Source organism: Petaurus breviceps, unplaced genomic scaffold (genome assembly GCF_028583685.1).
Source record: "Petaurus breviceps papuanus isolate PSGF00001 unplaced genomic scaffold, PetGlider_PUasm1.0 189, whole genome shotgun sequence".
Taxonomy (NCBI): Eukaryota; Metazoa; Chordata; class Mammalia; order Diprotodontia; family Petauridae; genus Petaurus; species Petaurus breviceps.
Genome location: NW_027185809.1, coordinates 8,950,934 through 8,963,583, shown reverse-complemented (window position 1 = coordinate 8,963,583; position 12,650 = coordinate 8,950,934). Strand labels below are relative to the sequence as shown.

Below are 12,650 nucleotides of genomic sequence, written 5' to 3'. Positions count from 1 at the left end.
TAATGAAACGTGTAGTTTCTCTCCTCTTGAAATTCTGTGATTCATGAAAGTAGAAATGAACAACAGCTACAGTTTCACGAGACCCAGAGGACCAATGGGGCTTTGCACAGTTCCTACACTTATCCTTACACTTATATCAAATATATTCCAAGAGTGTGTGGATAAGTCAAAAGACCTGCCTCAGGAACCAAAGCATGAGATATCTATACCTTGGATACTAACTTCAATGAACAGTTTGCTACTTGTAAGGTGCCAGCTACCCTGAAGAACAATGACCCAAATGTTTATTGTACTTTGAGGTTTATAAGAGTTTTTCCCACATCAACTATGTGATAATGGTCAGTATTAGTAGCACCAGCTTACAGATGAGAAAACTGAAGCCTAAAATGGGGAGACTTGCTCAGAGTCATCACACAGAAGACTTGGGAGGACACAGTCAGAGCCTTCAATGTACAAAGAGCAGAAAAGGGATTCAACTTGTCTTTTATTGGCCCAGAGGATAGAACTAGAATCGATGGGTGGAAGTGGTAAAGACACAGATTTTGATCCAAAATAAAGAATTATTTCCTAACAAACCAAGCAATATAGAAGTTGAATGAGCTGAGTAAGAAGGACTTGGCATTGCAGAGTTCAAACTGTAAGGGACTTCAGAGCCAATGCAGTTGTAATATTTTTATTTTATAGCTAAGGCCCAGGGAAGTAAGTGACTTACCCGAGATCATCTAAGTAACTGAGGCAATATTTGAACTAATGTCCTCTGACCCCAAATTCAGTGTTCTTTCTCCTATTTCACACTGTCTTTGGGTTCTGGGTTTCAGCTTAAATTAGTTCAATTGTCTACTCTATAGAGATCATTCCCAGATCCACATATCCAGTCCTAGTCTCTCTCCTGAGCTCTAGGCCCACATTACCAACCACCCTTTGTACATTCCAAAATAGACATTGAGTAGGTATCACACAGAGACAAACACATGTCCACACAGATGCAGATACCCATGTGACCCACACAGAGATAGACAGACCTGGGTATACGGGCATAAACAAATAGATGTACACGGACACATATGCCATTCACTGGAACTGGGTCTAGGTGGGACCCAGGCTGGTTCAAACCTGGGGCAAGTCTCAGGGGATGGCAATGAGGATGAGTGGAAAGGCAAAGCACCCCAATGCGGTGAGCTCAGAACCCCCCAACTCTTAGTTCCCTGTCAGTATGAGCAGGCCATGGTAGAGGAGGGGTGAGAAGGGATGACAACCTCCTCCTTAGTGCTGAGAGACACCCAGGCATGGGATGGAGAGTGAGGGAAGAAGCTATAGGATCTGGTCAGGGCCTATGCCACTCCTTCCCATAGCCATAGTAGAGGTCTACATCCTATAAGTCATTAATAAGTATTTTTGAATGGAATGGAAGAAGCACTGAATTAGGAGTAAAAGAACTGGTGTCTGATTCATGGCTTTGCTATTTAATGCTTGCTCCAACCATCTCTCTGGATGCCAGTTTCCTCATCTGTAAAATGAGGGGGTAGGTACTCATGATCTCTCAGGTCCCCTCCACTCTAAATCCAATGATCTGTTTCACCCATCTTTTGTTCTGTGAAAACAATAGTCAACATGGACATAGCACTTCAAAAATGTTAAAGCACTTTTACATGTATAATGTCATTTGTGTCTGTAGAATGGGCTTTCAATAAATCTTCACTGATCATATTTGTCAATTATTAGGGTTGAGAAGTAGCATGGTATAATGGAGAGGTCAGTCTTGAAATCAGGAAAATCTGAGTTCAAGTTCTGCGTTTGATTCATACCAGCTATGCCACTCTAGGCAAGCTGCTTAACTTTTCAGTGCCCCCAGGCAATTATATATAAGTTGTGTCCATCTGCATCATGAGAGAAGATTTCATATTTGGAGTTCCCTGAACACATTACAAGTTCAGTCCTCTTCCTTCCCTCTCCAATTAAAAAAAAAATCAGGGGCAGCTAGGTGGCGCAGTGAATAGAGCACCAGCCCTGGAGTCAGGAGGACCTGGATTCGGATCTGGCCTCAGACACTTAACACACAAAAAAACAAACTAGCCGTGTGACCTTGGGCAAGTCACTTAATCCCAATTACCCTCTGAAAAGCAAAAAACAAACAAAAAAAAAACCCCAATCACAGCAAAGATTTGGAATTAAAAGGAACCTCAGAGATCATTTAGTACAACTCCTTCACTTTTTACAAGAGGAAACAAGCTCCAAGTTCTTTGCTTGGGTTCAGTTACCTGAGGTCAGTTACAGATCTAGGATATAAACTCAAGTTGTCTTACTCCAAATCCAGCATACAGAGAGGTTGAATGATTTGCCTTAGGTCACACAGAAAACTTGTCCTGAAATACATATTAGATTCCTAACTCCCTGACATTGTAATATCTCCCATAGTCCCTCTGTCTTAATAATTGGACAAAGATATTTAAAAAAAAAGTCAAGTACCCCACAAAGCCTTACTACTTCAGTATTGCTTACTTTATATCCTTCCTTCTGGCAACTCTGGGAGATACAATCCATGACACCCTTGTATTTATTGCAATAGACCCCATCTGCTTGGAGTCTACTTTTTACGACATCCATGGGAGTGGCAGTTCCCCATGAAATTGCTCCTACAAAAAGACAAACATACACACACAGACACAGAGAGAGTTGGGATGTTAGAGCCCGCTGCAAAGTCAGTAACTTCATCACATATGGGATTCAGTTGGAGAAGCTGAAGATCAATTTTTGGCTTGAGTGGTTCATGAGCCCACTTGCCTGGCAGGGAAGGGTTTGTGATATGCATCAATGAAACCCATGCAGATTAAATCAGAGATCTTTGAAATACTGCTTTGGTGAAAAAAGTGTTATGGACACCCTAACATGCTATGGAGTTATGGATGTGGTGCTAGCAATTCTAAGAAACCTACTGGCAAGCCTACGGGAAAGGGGTGTGTGCTGGTAACAAAACATTCCAAAATAGATGGGTATAAATATATATATATATATATATATATATCAACAAATGCATACATGTGCATATACACGTATGTTTATGTGTATATACACATATGTTTATATACAATGTACTGTTTTCCATAAATTCTAGCAGCTTCTTCACTTCTCTTCCATACTCTGTCTTGACTATAATCACAACCATGCCAGAGAAGTGTAAAATTGGGGTCAATTTATGAAGGGTAAATACTTTTGACACTGTAAATTTAACAGTTGGCTTTCACAAGCAGGTAAGAGCTGGCTCCAACACACCTCTGAGTGGAAAACATGAATTTTAGGGTCAAAGGACCTAAGTTCAAATCCATTTCTGATTCTTACTACCTATATGACCCTGGACAAGTCATTTAAATTGCATAAGCTTCAGTTTCCTCATCTGTACAACGTGGGAATTGGATTAGATGGCCTTAGAGACTCTAATATCAGTCATTCTATAAATTAAATAAAACAGCTGTCTCATTATATATTTATCTGTACATACATGAATACAAACCTACCTGCGCATAAATATAGCTATATATATGCAGCATAACATATGTGCATAAAAATGTGCATGTATATATGTTGTATAGGGGTATGTGTATACATACATATACATATGTGCAAACACATACATATAAATATATATGCAACACAAACACAAATAAAGGTTTAACTATAGGTTTAACTCAAGGGTGGCTAACTTGACTGTGGCAAGAGCTATTACCCATCAGGATTGTCACAATGAACCACTATACACTTTTAATCTAGAGAGGTACTTTTCACCATTCTTTTAAGTATTGAAGTAGGTAATTTCTCTATGGTTGAAGGGTTAGAGTAATGGTTCCCCACCCCTGGTAGTCTAAAGACTCATGGGGATCCCAAAACCTTTTCAGGAGATTCACAAAATCAAAATTATTTTCATAATAATATTAAAATATTATCAGCCTTTTCCAACTATGTACATATATAAAGCCCAATTTTCTTCATATACTTCAATCAAAGCAACAGATTCAAAAAGATGTAAAGCAGATGTGAGAACCCAACTGCCTTCTATTAAGCCAGGCATTTAAGAGATCTGCAAAAATTTGTAAAACAGTACCATTTTTTTTACTGTTTGTTTTGGAGAATAGTTATTTTTTTATAGAGATGTGTGATTTTGGTTAATATAATGGGTTTATTTTGATAGTTTTAAATGTATGTTTTAATTTCTAATATGGTAAATATCAATGGATATAGCTCACATAAACAAAAAATTGGGGGGATCTTCAATAATTCTTAAGAATATAAAGGAATCCTGAGACCAAATATTTGAGAACTGCTGAGTTGGAACATATCCTTATATCTCTATATCACCCTATAATTTCAGTTGCTTCAATGAACATCATAATGCTTTTTATCATAGTGTCAATAAAATTTGTTGGATCACAGAATATTGCGGGTGGAATGGACCTTTAAGGCTCACTTGACAGAGACCAGAAAAAGGGAGTGATTTGGATCTAAACTGGGATTAGAACATAAGGTGGGAGAGGAGGAAGAGTGGGAGAAAGAGAGAGTGAGAGAGGGAGGGGGGAGGCAGAGAGAGGGGGGAGGAGAGAGAGAGAGAGAGAGAGAGAGAGAGAGAGAGAGAGAGAGAGAGTATTTTAATATTTTTTTAAGGTCCACAAAGGAAACATCCTATGATGCCTTCTGCTTTTGTCAAGCCATCCCTAGTTAACTGGTAGATTTGAGATAGAAATTACCACCAAAGGCTTTATCATTTCATCCTGATTAACTAGGTCTGATTAGAATTACTTTCCTGAAGTGCTAAAAGGACCAGCCCAATAAAGTCATAGACTGCTCTTATAGGCCTCTGCTTCCCCCAGACATAGGTATCTAATCTTTAAAAAAAAGCAATTGCTCAGTAATTATTACTTCCATGCTGACTTACAGCCTGGTCACAGACCAAAGGGATAAACTTTTCCATTCAGCAAATATAATGCTTCTTTTAAAAACCCGCCCCCAAGTTTCTGTGCAAACATAGAAACTGTTAGATTCATGGACAGGGAGGGAAAAAAAGAATCGATGCCAAAGTTCAAATTTTGCAACTGTTGCTTTACTGGTTCCCTCAATTATAAAACTAATGGCTGATATGGAGAGTTTTCCTCACAACTGTCCCCTATGGTTAGGTCATTAGGTAATATAATAATATTATATTAGGTAATATTATATATAACATACATATATATAACATTATATATAAAATTATATTAGGCAATAATAATATAATTAGGTAATAAATAGGTAAATAGGTAATTCCTCATTTTGCAGATGAGGAAATAATTTTGCTGAGATTGGGTTACTTGATCATTGTCACAGATCCAGATGTAAGAGCCAGAACTCAAATCAAAGTCTCCTGACTGTGGGTACAGGGCTCTTTCAACTCTACATGCTGACCAAAATAATTGTAGACCTATCTCAGGACTTTCCTGACCACAAGCTGCTATATGATATATGGGGGCTCTGCATGAGAAGAGAGGGAACTTCCTCACTGGAAGTTCCTTTACCAATGATGTCACAGGTCTGGTTGCCAAAAGAGAGAGAGAGAGAGACAGAGACAGGGAGAGACAGAGACAGAGACAGAGAGAAACAGAGGGATACAGAGGGACAGAGAGACAGACAGAGAGACAGGGACAGAGAAAGAGACAGAGTAAAGCTAGTACATCCTTAGAATGACCTAAAGTGATAGCACAGTATAGGAATTCACTTACCTCCCTTCTCTGTTTCTTATCCATCTTCCCATCTATAGCTTTCTTACAATAATGACAATAGGTTTATTTAGAACTTTGGAGGCCAACAAGGCACTTAAAATACTTTGTCTCCTTTGAGTCTTAGAACCTTGCTAGGATGGTACTAGAGGCATTATTAGACCCTTTTCCAGAAAAAGAAACTGAGGCTCAGAGAAATCAAATGACTTGCCTATTGTCAAATTTTGGCAGCAAGATTTGAACCTAACTTGTTACCTGTCTACTCCACCACACTGTCTCTCCTCTAGGCCATTAACGGCCTGTTGGGTATGATTAAATAGTTCCATATTGGAAAAGAAGGTATATTAGACAGTATCTGTTTCCCAACCTAGATTCATTCTAAATTTAGCATCCCTTAGCATCAACTTAGCGTCCCTTATGGAAGGCAGTGCAATAGAGACTGAATTCACTTGTGACCTTGAACTAGGTGTCTCTACCTTCTAGGCCTAGGTTTTCTCATCTACGGAACAAATAGTTTATACTAGTCTCTCTGAGATCTTCCAGCTGACACTTTATGATATAAATAAAATGGATCACAAAAACAGATTCACTTGAATCCATAGCCCTATTTAAATCCTAATCAGACATAGGAAAAGGTATGGAGCCAGATGTACATGGTATGGAAGAGAGTTAGGAAAAGATAAGGAAACAGAGGTTTGTGAATCCCAGAGTAAAGGTATTCTAGCTGCCATAGTTCCAGAGGCTCTGGTGGAAGAGAGGGAGGAGGGATTGGGTTTTACAGAATGTGAACATAAAAGCAATTTTAGAGCATAAGAATATATTATAGTTGGAAGAGAACATAGAGATTACCTAGTTCAAATGCTTTTATCTGACAGATAAGGAAATTTAGTCCCAGAAGGTACGAAGTGACTTGTCAAATGTCACACAGTTGGCAGCAGTCACAAATCAACCCCAGCTCTTGAAGTTCAGCACGCTTTCCATTATCCCCAAATCAAAGATCTCCTCCCAACTTCTGAATTTCTTCTATCTTTGATTCTACAGTTCCTTGGCCCAATATAGGAATGAGGGGCATGGATGGCTAAACTGCTCAACCAAATTTTTCCTGCTGGGCACTCCATGCTCTCTCTGTCATGTGCACATGCCCATATTTCCTGATTCTAGCAGTCAAAAGTTAAGGGACCTTTACACCTGTTCTGCTTGACCAGGACGATAGAACTAGAAGGAATTGGTGAAAGTAATAGTGTACAAAAGTAGAATGGACTGCCTTTGCAGGGAGGGAATTTTCCATGAGCGGAGCACTTCAAGCAGAGGCTGGATGACTTTTTTAGGGTTTCTATAAAAGAACTGTTGCTCAGGATTCCTGCTTAGTATCGGACTAGATATTTCTGAAGTCCCTTCCCACTATGAGTCTGTAACCCAATGATTCTTCACTCCCCTGTTAGAGGATATGAAAGTTAAAGCCAAGGTTTGGTGTACAATTCCCCTATTATTCCATCTCTTTCCTAAGATGAGTTAAAGAAAGGGGATTATCCATACCTGCAATGCCCCCTGCCAAACACACTGAATAGGGACTGCAGGTTGTATTGTTATCAGGAGTGATCCATTCGTTAATAATTGCATAAGGGATGAAGTAGAGGCAATAGCCTGGGACATCCCTTAGCAGCATGGCATTGGCCCCCCGGTAGAGTCCCAATAAACCCTCCTTCTGGACAATTGACGTCATGCAGTGAATAGGCCCCTGGTACATTGGTCGGTTCCAAAGGTCCTTTGGTCTGGGCTTGGAATGGAGGTCTTCTGCATATAGAGAAGAGAGAGGACTGCAGTTAACGAAATGACCATCTTTGTCATGGCCACCCATACTTGCTTTGTGTTACTCACTCCTATTTGCCCACCTGATTTCAACACTACTCTCTGAATCTTGGCTATTACCTCACTAGAGACCTAATTGTGATTGTTTATTTAGTGTACCTTTGTACTGGATAATACAGCTGTGGCTTTTGTTGCTGCGGCCAAACACTGATTCTGGCATCCCTCACACCAACCCATGCCAGGAAAATCTTCAAAGAGGTGAGACTTTAGACATGTAGAGGAATGTCAAACCCTTACAACCATTTTTTGAACAAACAGATTGCATCCTTCTCAATCAACACCACTTTCGAAGAAAATGTTGCTAAAGATATGTTCTAGGACAAACTATAACAAGGTCCTAAAGGAAAGAAAACCTTGAGTAACTAAAAAAACAATTGAATGTCTGGGGAACTGATAGCGAAAAACAATTATTCCTGACTCACAGCAAAAAAGGTGAACACCCACAAAACAGAATATTATATATACTGCCAGACATAGATCCTGTATTTGGATGTTTTTGTTTAACTACTTTTGTCAGAAGGCAAGATTTAATATAGGACAATGAAGAATGAATGTGAATATAATCTACTGCCCTGAAAGAAATCATTAGGAAATTGAGTTCCCCTCTGCTTGTGTACAATTTATTTAAGGAAAAAATTTTAAATAAATTAAATGTTCTTTGTACTTCCACAAAGAAACTTGAGGGATGAAGCTCAGTAGAGGCTTAGTTTAAAGGCTTTAGCCTCCTTTGACACTTAGGTGGTAACAGAGGATTGCTCTGACACCTGATCAATGAACTAGAAATGGTTTCAGAGATTCACTAAATGATTTTGGCTGGTCCAGAAAGCAAAGTCTTCAGTAGACATAACCTCATGTTAACTTTTCCAATTAGAGTTCAACCTCCAAATTCAATTCAACAAACATTATTAGGCATTTACTATGTCCAAGGCCTTGTCCTAGATACTGGGCATAGAAAAACAAAAACGAAACCAAAGGGAGGGACATGACAGGCACACAGTTAAACAAACACAAGGTAATTTGAGGAGGAAAAGAACACTGAATTCTAAAAGCATATGGGGGGTGGGGAGCAGGGTAGGGTCCAGGTACAACAAACACTGAGAGTTAAACATCCTCCTGGGTTTGGCCTTTGTTTCTGTGCTCAGCAATTCATTTTCAGTCAGTGAAAAGGAAAGGCTGAGGCTGTGTCATTTTATTCAGTGAAAAAAATCTTTTTAACTTATTGTTTTGTCATTGTGTGGAGTGGCAAAAGAATCTGTAATAGCTGTACCTACACTCTTCACCATTCCCTAGCTTGTGGTTGTATACACAATAGATACCCCATGCATGCATGAATGAATGAATGAATGAAAGACTATAGAATTCCTTCCTTCCTCCCTCTCTGGCTCCTCACCCCTTATCTTCTAGTCCTCCATAGGCGTTTTCCTTTTACTCTCACTTTTCTTCTCTTCTTTTACATTAGGCTGCCAATAACCCCAAATGGAGCCTACTTTCCCATGAAAGGCATTCCTTGGACTAGAAGTGTATGAGCCCTTGTGGAGATGATAAAGTCTGTCATTAAACATTGTCATTTTCTCCTTTTATTCTAACATAAGCCATTCTTGCCATCTCGTCTCATTCTTAATACTCAGTTTTAGGGGCAGCCAAACTTCATAAATGTTAGTCGAGTATAAAGTTTATAAATATATAAATTATATGGTTCATGAACAAATATTAGAAACAAAGATACCCAATGATTGGGAAATGACTAAATGACTGTGGTACATGAATATAATAATTTAAGAAATTGTAGATATGATGAACACAGAGAAGGATAAAGTGTTCTCATATCAATTGATGTGAAGGGAGGTAATCAGAACCAAAACAGCATACACAATGACGAAAACAGTGCAGAAGGAAACAACAAAATGATGTAAAATTATAATGGCCAACCGAAGAAGAGATAAGAAAGCAATTCCCTCCCTTCTTTTCAGAGGTGGGAACCCTGAATGAAGAATATTGCATATAATGTTACATGTGGTGTTTGTTTAGCTTTGCTAAACTGGTGGATTATTTTTCTTTTTTTTCTTTTTCTTTCTTTTTTTATGTTAAGGAATGGCTGGGGGAAGGGCCATACTGTCAAACTAAAATGATACATAAAAAACAGATAATGTCAATAAAATATTTTCATGGCCTGTGCTCTGTCTTTTCACAGTCAATTGAACTCAAAATCCCTCAAACCCCACAATATTTACATGGGTGAAATGGAATATGACTTAGTCTCAACTGGAATTCTGACCATGGACTCAAACTGTACTTTTACCTGTCACAGTAAATAAGCTGCAGCAGGAGGGGTTTTTTTCATTGACCTGGTATGTATGCCTAAACAAACACATTCTGTAACTTTTGCTCATATTTTTTTGAAGCTAGCAAAGGATAAACACCTGTACTCAGCATTCCCCCATAATGAAGGAGGCTGGACAACAGGTGGAGTCCAATTCATCTCTCTTTCCCCAGTGCCTCACTGGACTTCATCAAAGACATGGCAAAGTGTTACAGATGCCCCCAGAACCTCCTTTTTGAAGTTACGAGGAACAAAGGTTGGTGCCACACTGATTTGTCCAACAACATTTCCTTTCACCTCCCCCAAACTTCCTCTAGATGAGCTTACTTTATCACATGAAGCCGATTTCTTTACCTAAAATATAAGCCTCACCTATGCCATGCTCATCTCAAGGTAATACTAATATGACTCAGAAGTCAAGGTTCTCAGCTATCAGCCATTAGCATGTTATAGATTCCCATGGCTGCTGATTGAATCAAAATGCTCTTCCTTAAATGTCTTGTTATGATGTTGAAGTGGATGGAAAAACATTTGCTAGCCCAAGAAACTAGCAACTGTCCAACATGAATTCGGTTTGTTCTCTCCTTTTATGAGTCATAAGGAAATTCTTTCTAGTCACTCAAGGATAATAAATAATGCACACAATTAACTTTTATTGCCCAGAGTTACTCAGGCATTCATTACTTTCAAAGGAGTTTAATTGCCATAGGGAAAAGCTGCTGCCCAAAATATTGATATGTGTTAAACAATGTCTCCAGTGACCTCTTCCTGCATGTGAAGTAAATGACAAAAATGATGTGGAGAAGAATGGGAACCAGCAGAGGTAAGGGAAGAAGGACCACTAATACCTACAAGTAAGTCAAAGGCATGAGTCTTGAATGTTTTCTTTCCCAAAATAGACCCAGAAGAGCTGAGAAAGCACTTTATTCAGACACGAGGTGTGAGATCAAATGTGGTTCCCATCACTCCCCCATTAGCCTGGTTTGATGAATAACGTTTGCATTAGGACCAAGAATCTTCCATATGGTCTTTTCTTGATTGCTGTATTACCTGCCACTGATTATTACATGCAGTCTCTGTCTCTGTCTCTTGGTCTGTCTCTCTCTCCCATACATGAATCTGCTTCTCCACACCTTCTCTTGGTAGGTTCCACAAAAACCTATGCTTCTTGGATCACCCCTCAGCCACTCTCTACTCAAAGTACACCCCAATTCTATACACTAACTGATAAACTTCCAAGCATTCAATACATACATACTCTATGGCTAACCACATTTAAGCTTGTCGGGGTAAAAAGGAAAATTCTGGGAGGGGGAATAGACAAATAGTATGACAAAGTAACATGTAATATATACATATACATACATATAAATGTATATAAAATACACATAATTTTTGTGTATACACATGTGTGTTTAGTGTATGAACATGTGCACACATTTATGTGTGTGCATTCAAATATAACTTTTATTGAAAGAAGTAGTGTCCAGAGTGAGTTTTGTTAGTCCCACTATGCACTTAGTAGGCCAAACTAAATATGAAGGATTGTAATCAATTCCAGGCACGGCCTTTTAGGAAGCACACTGACAAAGGGGGTCCATGTAGAAGAGGAAGAAGAGGATGGTAAAGAGACTGGAGACAATATTATAAAAAGATTAATTGGGGGTGGCTAGGTGGCGCAGTGAATAGGCCCTGGAGTCAGGAGGACCTGAGTTCAAATCTGACCTCAGACACTTAACACAAAACTAGCCATGTGACCTTGGGCAAGTCACTTAACCCCAAACTGCCCTCCAAAAAGCAAAAAAAAAAAAGGATTAATTGAGGAATTGAAGGGGGAAGAAAGGTATCGCAGGTGTTCAGGTCATTGGAAGGATTATCATAGGGAAGAGACAATGCGTTTAGCCTCAAAGGACAAAACAATGGGTGGAATTTGAGAAGGAGGTAATGGAGATTTGATATAGGAAAAGTTTCCTAAGAATTAGTACTATCTAATAACCATAATGAGGGTATCTAGGAGGTACAGTGAATAGAGTACCAGGCCTGCAGCCAGGGAGACCCGAGCTCAAATCCTGCCTCAGATACTTACCAGCTTTGTGACCCTGAGCAAGACACTCAACCCTGTTTGCCTCAGCTCTTCATTTGTAAAATAAGCTGGAGAATGAAATGGCAAACCACTCTATTATCTATACCAAGAAAACCCCAAAAAGGGGTCATGAAGATTCAGACATGACTAAAAACGACTAAACAACAGCACAACAAAAATATAATGAACTGCCATGGGAAGTGCTGAGTTACCCCTCAGTAGAGTTTTGTCATGTAAAGTCTGGATAACCACTTGCTGGGTGTGTTGTAGATACACAGAACCCAGTTTTCTCTGAGGCACCTTCCATTTTTAAGGTTCTTTCATCTTTTATTCCACAATTTTTTTCTACCAACTCATATGCCTCTTCCTCTCCTGTGGAGATTCATCAAGTCCCCACAATGGTTCTCCTTCTTTTGGAGATCTGAATGGAACAACAATACCAGCTGTTTCCAAACTTTCAGCTTCTTGAGTTTCCTCACCTGAATATATCTTCTTAATTACAATACTGCTAGGCCTCCTGGATACCAAGTCTGTTCCTTTTGAATAGTCATGGCTACCATTTCACCAAGTTTTAGTGATGATAGGGAGATTAGATAGATAGATAGATAGATAGATAGATAGATAGATAGATAGATAG

The 12,650-nt window shown here is 39.1% G+C and overlaps 1 protein-coding gene across 2 annotated transcripts in view; it reads right to left on the bottom strand.

The window, feature by feature from the left end:
- SLC25A48 (solute carrier family 25 member 48) overlaps positions 1 to 12,650 on the bottom strand; it is a 121,500-nt gene that overhangs the window by 68,100 nt on the left and 40,750 nt on the right. For both annotated transcript variants that reach the window (XM_069091881.1, XM_069091880.1), the window contains exons 5-6: positions 7,278 to 7,535; positions 2,500 to 2,633 (exon numbers count right to left, since the gene is read on the bottom strand). In XM_069091881.1, the coding sequence (XP_068947982.1) occupies positions 2,500 to 2,633; positions 7,278 to 7,535 (392 nt within the window). The remainder of the gene's footprint in view (positions 1 to 2,499; positions 2,634 to 7,277; positions 7,536 to 12,650) is intronic.